The sequence below is a fragment of the Vombatus ursinus genome, unplaced genomic scaffold, assembly GCF_900497805.2.
Source record: "Vombatus ursinus unplaced genomic scaffold, bare-nosed wombat genome assembly UNPS02008996.1, whole genome shotgun sequence".
NCBI classification, from domain to species: domain Eukaryota; kingdom Metazoa; phylum Chordata; class Mammalia; order Diprotodontia; family Vombatidae; genus Vombatus; species Vombatus ursinus.
In genome coordinates this window covers 11,406,618-11,424,652 of record NW_020948774.1, presented here as the reverse complement: position 1 = coordinate 11,424,652, position 18,035 = coordinate 11,406,618, and the positions used below count along the sequence as shown (strand labels likewise).

General features: G+C 38.7%; 1 protein-coding gene across 4 annotated transcripts in view; it reads right to left on the bottom strand.

The window, feature by feature from the left end:
- The window catches only part of MAP2K4 (mitogen-activated protein kinase kinase 4), a 272,193-nt gene extending 255,100 nt beyond the window's left edge, over nucleotides 1–17,093 (bottom strand). For all 4 annotated transcript variants that reach the window (XM_027850071.1, XM_027850075.1, XM_027850073.1 and 1 more), the window contains exon 1: nucleotides 16,997–17,093. In XM_027850071.1, the coding sequence (XP_027705872.1) occupies nucleotides 16,997–17,093 (97 nt within the window). The remainder of the gene's footprint in view (nucleotides 1–16,996) is intronic.
- Between the last annotated feature and the right edge of the window lie 942 nt (nucleotides 17,094–18,035).

The window sequence follows — 18,035 nt, the reverse complement described above, 5'->3', positions numbered from 1 at the left end:
ATTTAACACTTCTAGCTGTGTGACCCCTGGGCAAGTTACTTAACCCCACTGCCTCACCAAAAAAAAAAAAAATTAAAAAATATATATATTATGTGAGATAATGATAATGATGTTCCTTTCCCCCAAATTCTTTAAGAGGTCTGTTTTGTAACAAAGTAAACGAATTAAGCAAAACTAACCATAGTGACCTCATCTGAAAATTCATCCAACATTCCAAACCTATAATATGTGCAATTGTTTGTAGAACCCTCACCTCTTAATTTTTTTTTTACAATTTTTTTAATTAACAAAAAATTATTTTCTCTCTTCCAACCCTCCACCTCACTAAAAAAAAAAAGAGAAAAAAGAAAAAAAAATTCCTTGCAAAAAATATGTACTGTCAAGCAAAACAAACTCCCTCATTGGTTGTATACAAAAATCCGTCTCATTGGAACATACTAATACTAAATTCTTTTTGTTTGCTTCATCTTCCTTGTGGTTTTCCCCTTTGGTTCTCATTCTTCTTTACAACATGACTAATGTGAAAATATGTTTAATATGATTGTACATGTATAGCTGATATCAGATTGCACACCATCTTGGGGAAGGGGAGCAGAAGGTACCTTTATCAAAGAAAAGTTTATTCCTCATCCTCCACTCATTTTCCTTTTTAATCTTATCTTTACTGGATTTGGTGGTGTAAAAGCTTAATTTTATGCCATCAAAATTATACTTTTTCTCTTCTGTAGTCTGTTCTATTTCTTCTTTGCTTATTAACTTTTCTTCAATCCATAGATCCAATAGATATTTTTTCCATGTGTTTTTTACCATATTTATGACATGACCTTTAAATCTAGATTATGTATCCACATGGAGCTTATTTTGATATAAAGTATTGGTCTAAATCTAATTTTTTCCTTATTACAGCCCAATTCTTCCAGCATTTTTTGTTAAACACTAACTCCATATCCCAGTAGTTGAGGTCTTTGTATTTATCAGATACTTTGGTACTAAATTAATTTGCTTCAGTAATGTGTAGTGCACTTAATCTGTTGCACAAATTGATTCCTTTCTTTTTTTTTTTTTTTTTTACCAATACCAAATTGCTTTGAGAATTACTACTTTGAAGCATAGTGTAAAAGATATCGCACTTCTAGGCTCCCTTCATTCTCCTCCTATTCCAGTCCATTCTATACACAGGTGCCAAAGTCATTTTCTTTTCTTTTCTTTTTTATTTTCCTGTTTAATGTTTATAAAGCCTTTTCTCCTACAACAATCATGAGAGGCATATAAAACAAATATTACTACATATCATTTTACAAATTTAGAAACTAAAACTCAAACAGATGAGGTGACTTTTGCATTTTCAAATATCTTTTGTCAAGAAGGTATGTGAATCAACATCCACTCCCCATTCCTGAGGCAGCCTGCTGGAGGCTGAGGTGGTTTGGAGAGAAGTCACAGGAGCCCCTTCCCCTCCCTCCATGGATCACTGTTTTAGCTAAGTCTAAAGAGGGTATTCATGATTTTGATGGTTTCTGCTTCGGAGAAAAGTAATCAGATTTTTCATCACCTCTGCTAATTAGCTAAACAAATACAGGTGGGGAGGAGCTCTGGGTGAGCCCCCCTCTAGAGCACTAAGAGTGAGTTGCCTAGAATCACATAGCCAGTCTTTGTCAGGGTCAAGAGCTGATAATTTCAGTGACTCAGAAACACACTCTTCTTTTTTATTTATTTATTTATCTTTTGGGTTAGCCAATGGGGTTAAGTGACTTGCCCAGGGTCACACAGCTAGTAAATGTTATGTGTCCGAGGCCGCATTTGACCTCAGGTCCTCCTGAATCCAGGGCCAGTGCTCTATCCACTGCGCCACCTAGCTGCCCCGAAACATATTCTTCTGAAAACATCTTGCAGTCGCGGCAACATCTTGCTTAGGAAGGAAAGGAAGATTGAGCCAGAAAAGATGGTACTTTGGAAAGATATCAGGTACCTTGTAAAGAAGAATTTTTTGGAGCATGAAAACTTAAAGAAAAATGCCCAGCACCTGGGAGATCATTATATTGTGTGATCTAGAGATGCCATGTTTCTTACTGAGAATATGTCCCTCAGAGAAAAAAACTCCAGTGAAAGAATGCAAAATCCAAGGACTCGAAATGAAAGCTTCCTACTCACAACACCAGAAGGACTTCTGAAAGAAACTGCTCCAGGACTCCCAACTAATACTAATTTGTTTGTAGCATCATGCACCGAAATTAAAAAAAAAAAAGGGCAACCCACCCATCTGTGCTAGTGTTCAAGCCGTTATGTTGTTTGCAGCTCTTTGAGCTCTAGATGCAAAGGGAGAGAGTTGAGAACCTGAAAACGAGGCCAAGGACTGGCTCTGGCATTGGATTATGCTCATTCTCTTTGCCTGGGGGACTCTGTTGTTTTATATAGATGGACATTTGGTACTGGACAATGATCATCCTGATCCACTCTAACAGAGAACTCTCTAAGATACTGGCAAAGCTTAAATGCTTAAAACAACAGAACGAAGGCTTGAGGCGGATGACAGAGTCTCAACAGACAGTGTTTGTTATAATTGATTAAAATGGAGAAATGGAAGGAACCAAGAAATCAAAACCATCAATAACAGAGATTCTATGGATGAATTTGATATGCAGAAATGGAAATGAAGCACAAGAAACACAGGTTACTGACAAGAATTGGAACTTTAAAATCTCAGTCTAAATATGACTTCCTATCCTTCTACTTCACCTTTAACTCTCATTTCCTCTCCTCTCGCTCATAATAAACCTACTCTTTGCCCTTCTCTCAAAAAAAAAAAAAAAAAGCAGTTATGTGAAACTACCTTCTAAATCCAGGCACAGTAAGTTTTCTATTTCTCAGTCTTGGGGCAGCTAGGGGCGCAGTGGATAGAGCACCGACCCTGAAGTCAGAAGGACCTGAGCTCAAATCCAGCCTCAGACTAAACACTTGACACTTACTAGCTGTGTGACCCCAGGCAAGTCACTTAACCCCAATTGCCTAAAAAAAATAAAATAAAATAATACTATTTCTCAGTCTTGCCTCAACAGCATACATAGCAGGTAAGGTAAAGAAATACTAGAACTAAGAAGAGGTGAACTGGATTTGATAACTAATAGGTTATTGTTTACTTTTTAAAATTAATTTATTTTTAGTTTTCAACATTCACTTCCATAAGCTTTTGCGTTTTAAATTTTCTCTCCCTTTCTTCTTCCCCTCCTCCCTCCCCAAGTCAGCATGCAATCTGATATAGGCTCTACATATACGTTCATATTAAACATATTTTCACATTAGTCCTGTTGTAAAGAAGAACTGGAACCAATGGGAAGAACCATGAGAAAGAGAAAACAAAATAAAACAACAAAAAAAGAGAGCAAATAGTATGCTTCAATCTGCATTCAGACTCCATAATTCCTTCTCTGGATGTGGACAGCATTTTCCATCATGAGTCTTTTGGAGTTGCCTTAGATCCTTGCATTGCCAAGAAGATACAAGTCTACGAGACTAGAGCACAATATTGCTGTTACTGTATACAATGTTCTCCTAGTTCTGCTCCAAAGTGATTTTCTTTAACTGTAGATTTGACCATATCACACTCCTCCCCGACCCCAGCACAACTCAATCAAATCTAGTGGCTTCCTACTGCCTCTACAATACAATATTAACTCTTCTGTGTAGATTTTGAAGCCTTTCTCAACTGTTCTAGGTTTCTAGACTTAGTGTACATTACTCCCACTTCTGAACTCTGCTATCCAGCCAAACTGATCATTTCTATTTTCCTTATTCGTGATATTCCATCTCCCATCTCAGTACCTTTGGGTTGTTCTCCCTACCTAGAATACTTCCGAAGTCCCTTCTCACCTCCACCTCACAGAATCCCTCCCTTCCTTAATCAAGCACCTCAAGCACCCACTTCTACATAAAGCCTTTCTTGAATTCAAAAACTGCTAGTGCCTTCTCTTTATATTTATTTAGCATAAGCTTATATACGAACTTGTTGTCTCTTCCATTAGAATTTAAGATCTTTGTATTTATATCCCCAGTGTCTAGAACAAAGTCTGGCACAGAGTAGGAGCTTGGTAAATATTTGTTGGTAATTGGTATTTGCTCTCCTTTTCATTTCACCCATCTTAGAAAAATAAAAGAAAAACTGAGACTGGTTATGCCTCACTTTCTGATTTTTAACTTGTACAACAAAAAACACAATATAAGTTTAAATCTAAAAGATATATTCACTACATTTTAATTACTTATCTTACCCTAAACAAGCAAACATTTGTTTTATGGCACAAAAAATAAAATTTTAAAATCTAACAGTAAAATATGATCTTCTTACTTAATGTTGGTAAAGGGCTCAGATCACGGTGAAAAGGTTTGGGAAACCTATCATTGAAAGCCAAATCTGAGGCTCTTATTGTAAAGAATGTGTCACACTTTCTGCTACCTACTCTGTAGTTTGGACCTGAAGGGGTTAGGGAAGAAGAAGATATGGATTCATGGTAGATTTATTTTAAGTTAATTCTGGTGGCTAAAATATTCAGAATTAATTCCATATCAGCATGATTATAACTTCCTGTTTTAATAAGTATTTGTCAAATACTCTATTTTCCAGAACAACTCCTAGTTTTTTACAAGCTACTCAAACTGATTAAAAAATAATTTCTATCCATTTTTGGACATAGCAAATACATGGACGTGCCTTGCTTGACTATGCGTATTTGCTACAATGACTGTATTTTTCTTTCCTTGGTGGGATGGGAAGAGAAGGAAGATTATTTTCAATTTAGCATGTCTATATTTTGATTTTATATAATTGTTTATATGTTGTCCCCTCCATTAGACTGAGTTCCTTGAGAATGGGGACTGTCTTTTGCCTTTGTTGTATCAGTATTGCTTAGCATAGTGCGTAGCACATAGTAGATACTTAACAGATGCCTACTGACCTGTAGAACTGAATTTGGAGTATTTTTTCACATAGTTGTTGATAGTTTGCATCACTTTAGCAAACTATCCCTACCTGCTGACTACTTATCTCACAAAATCACAGATTTTGAGAGAAGGCACCTTAATAGCCATCTAGTCCAACCCATAAAAAAAGGAATTCCTCACTACAACATACCTGACAAGTAACTGTCCAGCCTCTGCTGGAAGACAGCCAAGCAGGGGAGAGAATTCACTACTTCTCAGAGAAAGCCATTGACACTTTTGAATGGCTCTAACAGTTAAGGAAGTCTTTCCTGATATCGGGCCTGAATTAGTCTCTTTGCAACTTCCAATCATTACTCTCAATTCTGCCCTCTGGGGACACACAGAACAAGCCAAATCCCTCCTCCAATCCCTTCAAATATTTCTAGATCATTATTATGTCTCCTGAGTCTTGTTTTTTCCAAGCTAAACATGTTCAATTCCTTCAACTGATCCTAATATGTCATGAACTCCCCCAGATACTCTCCAGCTTATGACTGTACTTTTTTTCTTTTTAAAAATTTACTTAAAATATTTTGTTTAAATTTCTGAATTTAGCAAACACCAAATAAAATTAGAATTTCAATATACACTATAAAACATGAGGGGTTTGTACACAACACTGCAAATCTGCATTATACAGAGCCTACTTTTCTTATTAATTTCATACCAAATTAATAAACTTGACAGTTAACTTTCAAAGCCATCTTGCTTATCAGTGATTCCTTTTGGATTTCCTCTGTTCTTTTTTTGTTGTTGTTTTTGGTAACTCAATCCCTATGCTTCACTCCACCCCCAAATTGAAAATAAAGAAAAGCAACACCCTTTTAACATATGCATAGTAAAAACAAACACATATTCCCACATTTGCCATGTCCAGGTTTGTATGTAGCACTCTGAATTTTGAGCCCATCACCTCACTCAGAAGATGGGTAAGCATACTTCATCTTCAGTCTTCTGAAATGATAGCTGGTCATTGCATGGATCAGTGTTAAATTTTTCAAAAGTGGTTTTCCCTTGAAGTGGTAGTTGTTCCTATATTATTCTTCTGGTTCTGCTCATTTCACACAGCATATTTCTCTGAAACAGTTCCTTTTCTCATTTTTATAGTCATGATATCATATTACATTCAGAATATAATTTGTTCAGCTATTCCCCAATTGATAGGTATTCCCTTTAGTTTCCAGTTCTTTTCCATCACAAAAAGAGCTGGTATACATATTTTTGTAAATTTGGATCCTTTTCCTCATTCTTTGATCTCTTTAGACATACAGGCCTAGTAATGGTATCACTAGGTTATATAGTTAACTCTTTGGGCATACTTCCAAATTGCTTTCCAGAATGACTAGACCAATTCATAGCTCCATTAATGTATATATTTTCCCATGGTCTCTTCAATTTTGTCATTTTCCTTTTCTGCCATCTTCACTTACCTAATGAGTGAGAGATAAAGGCTCAAAGGCACTTTAATTTGCATTTCTCTAATAATTAGTCATTTTAACATTTTTTTCACATAGATATTGATAGTTTAGATTTCTTCCTTAGGACTTCTCTACTAATTCATATGAGGATTGCAATCTGAAGAGGTAGAGGGATTTCCCTAAGCTGACATAAGACTGGAAATACAAAGATAAAATGAAAAACAGTCTAGGAAAAACGTTCTCAAGGAGCTTACATTCTATTAGCAGGATATAACATTTAGACATTTAAATAAATTTTTTTAAAAAGCTGAAGAGAAAAAAACTACTGATAAAACAGGAGAATCAGGAAAGGCTTTTGCTTATGAGTTTGCACTTGAGTTGACCCCTGAAGAAAAGTAAGGATTCAAAGAGGCAGCAGAAAGGAGGGGAGTACATGCCACATATAGATGATAGCCTCTACAAAGACACAGAAGTGGGAGATGCAATGTTCATTTCATAGTACAGTGAGGGACAAGTCAGTTTGGCCTGACTATATAGTGAGAGAAGAGTAATACAAAATAAGCATGAGAAGTTAGGATGGAGGGAGATTATGAAGGTCTTTATATGTCAGGCTGACACATCTTAGAGGCAACAAGGAAACAGATGATTTTTCAGTTTGGGAGTCATGTGGTCAGGCTTGTTATTTTGAAACTTATTTTAGCTGCTATGTGGAGAAAAAACTGGAAAAGGAAAACAGTGAGATTAATTAGGAGACTATTACAATAGTCCAAGAAAGAGACAATGAGCAACTGAAAAAAGGTAATAATGGCTGAAGTCCAGAGAGTGGATGGATAGCAACTGGTTGGATTTGAGGGAAATGGAAAACAAAAAAGTCAAAAATGACTTCTAGGTTATAAACTTTGGTAACTAGCATGACTGTGGCAAAAAACAAAACAAATAAACAAAAAAGAGTTTCTCACAAGTGAGCAACAGAAAGCCTACAAGTTCCCTGAGAAATGACAATTTTTTTAATTTTATTTTTCAAATTACAAATTTAACAAAGTCCAAAAAAGAACATTTTCACATACACAGTAGAACAGAAAAAGAGGATTACAAGTGAAACTGTGAATCTCTACAGCTCTCTTTAAAAGAAAATATATAAGAAATTCAACATGTTACTTTTAGAGCTGTCCTGGCTTGACAGATTCTTTTTAAACTTCTGTTCTCTTTGGTGTGTTTTTTTTAAATGCCTCAATGACCCTCTTTTCATCAAAGATCAATTAGAAAGGAAAGATGATGGGGCAATCTGCTAAAGAAGACACAATGGAATGAGATTACATGTGCATGTAAACAGTTTTGCCTCATGGGCCACCTCTTCAAATGAGATGGGGTGAAGAAAAAGACATACTAAAAAAGAAGAAAAATTCAAATTAAAATACCTGACGCTTCACTTCATACCCTATTAAGTAGCATAGAAGACTGTCAATACTAAAGAGTCTATAGGAAAGCAAACACACTAATGCATTCTTGTTAGAGTTGGTCTAACTCTTCTCAAAAATTCTTTGGAATTACTAAAGAAAAGGTAACATTATTCATACCACCTATACCAGTGATCGCACTACTGGTCATATTCCCCATGGAAAACATAACCACACACACACACACACACACACATCTATATGTACCAAAATAAATAAGGGCCCATCAAGTAGAGAATAGCTACAGAAATATAAGACTTTTAATAAAATCTAAGACTTTAATAGATTATTATGCTGTTAAAAAATAAACAAACATGAGAAGTTCAAAGAAACCTGGGAAGAATTGTGTGAACCAATACAGAAAGATGTAAGCCTAACCAAGAAAACAATGTACACAATTACAAGACTGTGCACTCCACAAGAAGGAAAGGCTACAGTGAGTCAGGACACATTAAGTGAAATCTCGAAGACAGTACATTCCCAGAGGGAGGAGGCCTCCAAACCTATTTCCTAAGCATGGCTGGGTCACCCACACTCTTTCTAACCCAGGATGGGTTCACCCTCACCCTACCCTTTCTGCCAGGACTCTGCACAGCTGTCCCAAACTATCTTTATAACCAGACCAAAGTGAAGGATAGGACATAGAATGGAAAATGCCCAAATAGTACCAGTTTGGTACTGCAGAGAATATCAGATATGACCATCACAAATTAGATAAGGAATAACTACTAAGTAAAATTAATATGGGCCATATCATTTATCTGTGTTTAACTAGTTCTCCTCCTTTTCTGATCAAAAATCTTTCTGCTATCCTTTATTTGCTTCTCCTGTGCAACTCTCTTTAGACAATATATTATAGCGAGACTGGCAGTTTGGTGTACTGGATGGGTCAGCTTTAAATCAGGAGGACATATGTACAAGTCCCAACCCTGACATATAGTTTGTAACTGTGGGAAAGTTGCTAAACTTTTCAATTCTCCAGAAAACTCTCTAAGATAACATAATTCAAGTTATTAGAGGAAGTATCCTCAAAGTTCTCAATACTGATGAAATCACAAATCCATCCCCCCAAAAATGTTTGTGTGTGTATATATACACATATATACATGTGTGTATATGTATATACATATAAAAGACTATAATATTATGTATACACACATATGTTGCATTTTCCTGAAGCACACCACAATCTTTGTATTATAGTCTTAGGACTGTCTCCAAAACATAAGTGAAGGTCAGTTCAAATCTAAAACCAGCTCTCCTAGAAGCATCATATTCCCATCCCACTCAGAAAATCAAAAGAAACAGCTAAAAAATATAGTGGCAAATAAGAATAGACAAAATATTAGGGGGTACAGGGCATCTCACAATGTGGTCCAAAAACCAAATCTGATCAGATGCCCAGGGAAGTTCTTAGCAGACAAAGCCTATGGAGGTATAGCCATAATATTAACCTAAATCAATAGACTAAATTTTATAAACTAAATTATGATTAATATATCTTCATAATTTCCTTCAGGCAAGAAAATCATATCAAAAACAATTTCTTATACATTCTATTTGTAATAATTAGTGTACCATTCAGAATGCACACACTAGCCTCAGAACAAAACTTCATATATCTGAATCACTCTACCACAGTCATCTACAAAGATAATTACCTCCTAGATCTCACTATGTCTATGATTCAAACTCTGAAATTCCTCTTTTCAATTATAAATTAACCACTTGTCCTAAATCTATTCTGTGTCATCACAGGAACCTCCAGAATTACAGATTAAAGAAAGAAGGATTCCAGAGGTCTTCTAATTCAATTTATTCATTTTATAGATTAAAAACCTGGGGCCCCATGAGGTTTACTGACATGCCTGATGTCACACACTAAAGAGAGTCATGATTCAAATTCAGGTTCTCTGACTCTAAATGAGTGTTTTCTACTGTACCAATTCTCTAAATCAATGAGTAGGCTCATCTCTTTCCAGTCTTGACCTATATTTTAATTAGTTGCATGATGTGTTCTAAACTTGATGCCCTTGCCCCATTAATAACAGTTTACATTAATAAAGGCTGCAAGGTTTGCAAAGCACTTTATATACATTACCTCATTTGATCTTCTCAACCACCAAAAGAGGCAGATGCTAGTCTCATCCTCATTTTACACAAAAGGAAACTGAAGCTAATAACAGATCAATCTATTTGCCCAAGTTCACACAACTATTTAGTGTCTTCGGTGGGACACAAAACCAGCTAGTATCTTAACAAACCCAACCATAGGTTAAGCCCTATCTACCTCCTTCTCTCTTCCTGGCTACTAAGCCTGATGGAAAAAGTTACATAAACTTGCAGACTAGGACTTCTAGAAAGTTATGTAAACTAATCTTAACTAGGCCCTAACAGCTGTGGGGCAATCCTTTTAATCTCTCTCTACCACAATCAGCTCTTCTAACAGCTGTTCCAAATATTCTCTTCTCAAGTCACCCACACAATTCTATCGCTATTCCCTCCCAACAGAGGACCTCATCACCTAATTTACTTGGAAAATAAAGCAATCTCCTTTGAACTCCCAATTTTCCCTAAATTCACACCACAAAATCATGGTACATTGTTCTTCTCTGTTCAATCCTCCTTTTCTAATCTCTAGATGGAGGTAACCCTTCTCTTGCCAACCTTCTCTTTCATCCCTCCTCTCATGCTCTTTGGCTCATTTCCTCTCTCAAATCCTCGATTTTTCCTTTATCAGTTATTTCCTGGTGCCTACAAATATGCCCAGATCTTCCAAAGCTTTAAAAAAAAAAAAGATCCATTTGATCCTGCCATCCCCTCACTTTATTATCCTATCTCTTCTCCCTTTCACAGTCTCCTAACCCCTGGAAAAAGTTTTCTACACTCTTTGCCTCAACTTCTTCCCCTCTCAGTACTCAAAACCTTGCAATCTGGCTTAGACCCCATCATCTCAAATAAAACTTTTTTTCCCCCCTAAAGTTACCAAACATCTCTTAATTGCTGAATAAGATAAATCTTTTCCCAGTCCTCATCAGTAGATGCACAGGTAGCACAGTGGATAAACACGAGGTCTGGAGACAGGAAGACCTAAACTGAAATCCAACCTCAGACACATTAGATGTATAACCCTGGGTAAATTTACTTAACTTCCCTCTGTCTCAGTTTCCTTCCCTGTAAAATGGGGATAACACCTACCTCACAGAGAGTTGTTGTGAGGACCAAATGAAATAATATTTGAAAAGGGCTCAGCATAGTGCTATCCCATAATAAATGCTTACTTTCCAATTTCTTCTCTTACCTGTCTACCTCTTCTTTCTCAATCTCCATTCATTCAATCAAGAAGCACTAAGCAACGTACCATCAATGAACAAACATTTCCCTCACTCCTATGTCTAATCAGTTGTGGAGGTAAAACTTGACACCACCACCCCACCTTCTTTGCTAACAGCTACCACTTTAATTCATGCCCTCATCACCTATACCTATACCTCCTAATCAAAGTCCCTGCTTCAACAATATCCCTCTTTCCAATGCATATTTAGGATCAGAAGATTCAGAGCTGGAAAGGATCATAGAGGCTATGGAATCCAAACCCTTAATTTTACAGATAAAGCAAATAAAGCACAGAGAGGTTAAGTGGATTGCCCAAGGTAACACAGTTAGTGAGTGTCTAAGGAAGAATATGTATGAACCCAGGTTTTCCTAACTCCAAATCTCTGTCTCTCTCTTTTTTTTTTTTTTGGCAAGGCAATTGGGGTTAAGTGACTTGCTCAGGGTCACACAGCTAGTAAGTGTCAAGGGTCTGAGACTGGATTTGATCTCAGGTCCTACTAACTCCAAATTTAATGCACTACATCATGCTGCCTCCTCCATAGAGTTACTATAAATAATCTTCCTAAGTAACAGGACCATGCCCATTCCCAAACCACAATCTTAAATGTCTCCCTATTTTTTCTCAGGGATAAAATAAACTCCTTAGCTTGGCATTAAGGCCTTACACAATCAGGCTCCAACTTACCTTTCCAGTTTTATTTCATACTCTTTCCTTTCACAGATTCTAAGGTAAGCAAAATTGAACTACTAAGAATCCTGAATTCAGCATATTATTTCCCTCTAAATACATTTTGCCCCCCATTTCTGGAATGTACTCCGTCCTCTTCGCATCTTTGAGAATCTCTGATCTTCTTTAAGGCTCAGCTAAAGTTCAATTTCTTTTTTAGCTTTCCCATATCTACTCAGGCAGTGCTGTCACTCTCTTCTACTGCATGATTCTTATTAGTGTACATGAACCTATCTGTAAAATGAAGGAGCTTCACCTGTCATGTCCTTTCCAGTTCTAAATCTATGATCCTATATATCACTACAGCAAAGGGAAGTAACTATTATATTTAGTGTGTGCTTGACTCTCTAGTACAATATTCTGCATGTGGCAGACCCTTAATAAAGAACTGTTGAGTTGAGTTGATCCATCAGGACCAGAAATCATCCAGATATATGGAAAAACTAGATAGTCTCAAAAGGCTCTGAGTCAAGCCTCACCATCCCACCCTATGAATCCTGGGACAAAGTTTGGGTGGAAGTATTGCATGTAAACAGGCTTTTGATCTCCTTTAATTATTTTTTGTCAAATTAAAAAGAACCATAAGATCAAAACATTTTTAAATGGACTTAAAAATAATCTAATCCAACATCTTCATTTTATAGGAGGAAACTGAAGCCTAGAAATCTCAAATTCAACACCTCCAAAATGGAATTTATCCCCAAACTGTTCCCTCCTCCAGACTTCACTATTTCTGGTGAGTGACCATCATCTTTCTGGTCACCCAGGTTTTCAAAGGAAAAGCCATCCATACTCAACTCTTCCTTTTCCCTTATCCCCACAATCCAATCAGTTGCTAAATCTAATTGATTCTACCATCTCTCACAATCATCCCCTTCTCTCCACTAACATTCATCACCCTAAGTACAGGGAGACTATTGCAATAGTCTACCAATTTGTCTCTGACTCCAAAAGCAGTGTTCTTTCCACTGTACCAATTCTTTAAATTAATCACCCCTACACATTTCTTTCCAGTCTTGACTCTATATTTAATCAGTTCCATAACACACTGTCTTCTATCTTGATGCCAATCCAGCCTTCATAAAGCAGCTAAATTAAGATTTTTTCAGACATAAGTGTGACCATGTCACTCCCTACTCAAAAATTTTCTGTGACTCACTATTACCTCTGGGAAAAATAAAAACTCTTCAGCTCAGATTTTCATGTCGTTCACAAACTAGATCCCACCTATTTTTCCAGAATTGTTGTATATTCCTCTTCATACATTTTATATTCCAGTTAAATTGGCATAACAACTGTTCTCAAAACTGAACAAGCCACCCCAAAGTTTTTGCCTTTTCAGATTGTCCTCTATGCCTGAAAAACACTTCTTTCTGCCTCTTACAATCTTTAGAATCATTTCAGACTCAGCTCATGTGCTCCTTCCTACATGAAGTTCAGTCAAATTGGTATTCTTGCTGCACCTCACTGACAATACTCCATCTCTCACATCCTTTGCCTTTGCACAAGCTGTCTCCCAATTAGACTGTACTCCCTCATCTCCAACTCTCAGAATCCCTAGTTCAAAAACTCAGCCCAAGTGCTCTTCCCACACAAGCCCTTTTTTGATCCTGACAGGTTATTACCTACAACTCCCAGATTATCTTGTTATTTATTTTATATATGTGTGTGTGTATACATATCTACTTATAGGTATACATAATTTTTCTCCCCTTCATGGAATGTAAGCTTATGTGGCATCTAACATATAGAAGGCACTTAATAAATGCTTGATTCACAGTATCACAGAATCTGAGAGTTGGGGACTATGATAAAGATTGATATAATATAACCTCAGTAAAAAGCCCCTTAAAAATTTTTGTTCAATTGTGTCCTACTCTTTATGACCACATGGATCACACTATCTGTGAGGTTTTTCTTGGCAAAGTTACTGCAGTGGTTTGCCATTTCATTCTACCATGGATTAAGGCAAACAGAAGTTATGTGACTTGCCCAGTGTCATACAGCTAGAGTCTGAGGCCGGAATTTTAACCCAGGTCTTCCTGACTTCAGGCCCAGCCCTCTATCCACTGAGCTACCTAGCTTCCTCCCCACTTAAAAACAAAGGCTGTTTTATCTTTGTTTTTGTATCCCTAGTGCCTAGGAGAATGCCCTCATGGCACATAGGCACTTAAATGTTTGTTGAATTTAAGTAATTGTCACAATGGCACTAAGTACCAGAGTCAGGATTTAAACCCAAGTCCTCTGACTCTAAATCAAATGCTCTTTCCACACAGTTCCCCCAATGTCCTGCTACTTTCTAGACACTGCTGGGACTAGACACTTTACAGGAAACACTTCATTTGATATTGTTTTAAAATAATTATGTCTTCTTAAATTAAAACAACAGAACACTCACGTGACCTCTTTACAGTTAAGGTCACTTCAACCTCAAAGGTCTCTCAGGGATTGTTTGGTCTTTCAAGCTGACAGAGTTAAGTGAAGTGAGTAGTACAAATAAAGCCAAGGTTTTATGAATCCTTAAAGCAAAGGTGTCAAAATGCAGCCCCTCCTCAGTGCAGCCTGAACCAGATTAAAATATAATTGGAAATATTTAACAAAATGAATAAAAATACAATAAAACATAAGGAATTCTTAAGTATAGTTTATTGGTTTATTTAAGTATAGTTCATTGGTTTCTTTCTTTCTTTTTTTTTGGCTAGCCAATGGGGTTAAGTGACTTGCCCAGGATCACACAGCAAGGAAGTGTCTGAGGTCACATTTGAACTCAGGTTGATTCCAAGGCTAGTCTGCTATCCACTGCACCACCTAGCTGCCCCTGAGCCCCCATTTCTATTTGAGTTTGACACCACTGATTTAAAGATTCATAGACCTAGGTGAGGTCTAGGTGAATCTTAGGGGTAATCTAATCCAACATCCCCACCCCACATTTCATAGATCAGAAAACTAAAGCCCAAAAAGTTTAAGTGACTTGCCCAAGGTCACAGAGATAGCAAATGGCAGAGATGGAATATGAACTCTAGTCATCAATTCCAAGTTCATCATTGTTTGCACTATACCATGTTGCCTCTAGATTTCATTTGACACTTTACAATAATTTGTCTTATTTAAGTCTTCGATGTTTGTCTTCTTTCCCCAACTAGAATGCAGTGCCACTGAGAGAAAGAAATGTATCTAACACAAATGGTTGATTCAAGTAGGCTGCCTATATTTCCAGTTCCTACATACCTAAAAAGAAATAGCCTAAGAGATATCATCAAGGAGATATATGATCCAAAAAAGGTTAGTGGGTCAAGTACTGACAGGGAAGGATAACCAACAGTCAGCCCAAATGCTGTAATGGTACCCATAACATTTTAAAAGCCCCAAAGAATACTTCTTGCAGGCAGGATAGATCCTTTGTGGACGATCTACAGAACATAAACAAGAATCACAGAGGCCTAAAAAATACAAATGAGGAATACTGATAATGTCTGAGTATTAAAATAAACCCACAGGACAGAGTACTTCTGGTCGACAGAGAGAAGTTTACTTATAGGGGTATCTACTGTCCAAACTGAATGTTCTTCCTCTTATCTCCAATTCCTACAATTCCTGGCTTCCTTTAACTTCAAGCTGAAATCCCACTTTCTAAAAAAAGTCTTGTCTGATTCCTTTTAACATTAGTTCCTTTCTTCTGATGATTATTTCCAATTTATCCTGTATCCATCTTGTTTGTGTTTGTACACAACTGTGTTTTGTCTTATCCATTTTGATCGTGAGCTCCCAGAGCTGGAACTTGGGACTATCTTTTGCTTTTCCTAGTATACTCACTACTTAGCACAATGCCTTGCATATAAGAGGTACTTAATAAATGTTTATTGACCGATTAACAACCAACTCTTTCAAGAGAGCAACCAAAATGTCACAATAGTCAATATTGGCTACCATGGAACTGTCCGTCCCCGTCCCCTCCCCCCCCACTCCGGTTCTGTTCATTCAAGGAAAGAAGAGTGTAAAAAGTTACCAGAGATTTCTAAGGCTACACAAAACAAACATCCTGCATTCAATAGTTCCCAAACCCCAAGTATGGAGTATTAAAATGATGAATTCAGTCAAAGGTTTCAGACTTTTTTTTGGGGGGGGTGGCTTGAGAGGGTGGGAAGAGGATCAAAACTTGTGATTTCTCCCTAGCAATTCATCGGTAGTTTATAATTCTGAGAGAATTGCCCGGGGCACTAATTGATCAATCGCCTTGCCCATGGTCATACAGCTAGTACGGGTTAGAGGACATGACTTGAACCCCCGGTCCCCCTATTTCTGCATCTTTTAGGATCAGTTAACATTGCCAAAAAACAAATAAACAAAAAACACCTTCTTAAAAGATGTTTTCAAAAACTAGGGGTCTACAGGAGAGGCAGTGACATAACAATGCATATGTTTGTGTTCTTTGGTTTAAATAAAGTTTCCCATTTTCTAGTATCCAAGTTCAAGCAAAAAGGCCTGCATGGAAGAACTGCCACCACAACCAGAAAAAAAAAAAACAAAACACCACCTTCGCACCTCATTACCAGGGGCAGGTCCTGGGGAAGCCGTGAAACTTTGGCTCGATTCCCCCTCCCCCACTCCCAGCCAAAAAGCCAATTCACTCCAAAGTCATGAAGCATTTGTTCTAAGGAGAGTTACGGGGGAGAGGCTGCTAGGCTCTTAGCGTGGCCTTCCTCTTCCTCTTCCTCCTCCTCGCCTTCGTCCTCCCGGGGGGAGGAGGAGGGGGTACGGAACCATCCCCAGGTTGGAGGGCTCTGCTGAGGGCACTGAGCCCTGGGGCCTGAGCCGCCGGGGCGCCAGGTGAGGCAGAGGCCGACCCGGGTCGGGGCCGCAGGGAGCTTCCAGGAGCGGCGGGGTCTGCGGGACCGAGGCTGCGGTAGGAAGCTCCGGGGCCGGCGGGACAACCAGGCCCAAGAGCGGCGCCTACTAGGCCAGGAAAGCCCGCGGCGGGGCGGAGGGGGGGTTACGGGGTGGGGAAGGAGGGAGGCAGAGAGCGAGGCCTCGGCCGCCACTGGCAGCTTGGGGGTCTTGGGGCGGGGCGAGGAGGCGCTGCTTACCCTGCATGCTGCTGACGGCCGTGTGGCCTGGCCCGGGGGGCCCCACGGCGCCGGGAGAGCCGCTCCCGCTGCCGCCGCTCGGGCTTGGAGCCGCCATTGTTATCCGGGAGGAGTGGAGCGGCGCCGCGGCGGCTGCAATGCAGCAAGTTCGGCCTCTCTCCGCCAGCGAGGGGCGAGGCTAGTGCCCGCCTCCGGACCGTCCCCCTAGCCCGCCTTCGCCGCCTGCTCCCCAGCGCCGAAGCCGTCCCACCCACGCCCACCTCCGGGCGTTCCAGATACCAATCAGTTTCAGCCTCGCTCCGGGCTCGCTCCACCCTGCAGACTTGCCCAGACCTGGTCTCCCGGTACTTCTGCGCCCTTTAGATGAGTAAAGAGGTACTCACCCGCTCTCCCTTCGGACCCACGTCGTCGGTAATTTCATTCATTTTGTCAACAAACATTCTTTGTTATTAGTAAGTGTAAGTCTCATGCAATTCAATGCAGCAAACATATTAAGCAGCACTATGTGCCAGGCTGCGAGGTTAGAGGCTAAGAGTCCCTGCCTTCAAAGAATTTAAGCTGTAGTGGATAATAGTAACAGAGCTCAAAAATAAGCGACCCCTCCCCTGAAGAAGAAGAGTTTGGAATAGGTTTGGAATGTTATGTATGCTGTTATACTCCATTCATGGATCTAGAGCTAGAAGGGTCCCTATCTTAGTCAATAAACATTTCTTAAGCGCTTACTATGTGCCAGGCACTGTGCTAACTGCTGGGGATACTAATAAAAGTTAAAAAAAAAATGATGATGTTGATAATAACCCGTGTTCCCTAGGAGCTCACAATAATCCAACCCTTTCACTTCTGAGTGAACAAATAGGGGCCAGAGAAGTGACTTACTCCAAATCACATAGGTAGCAAGGGCTGGATGTAAAATTTAAACACAGGTCTTCTGACAAAGGGCTTCCTGTACACTTCCTGCTAAGCTGGTTTTTTTTTTTTCTTTCTTTAAAAAAAATTGTTAAAAATTCAGAGGGATAACCTACTGAATAAGTTGGGAAGA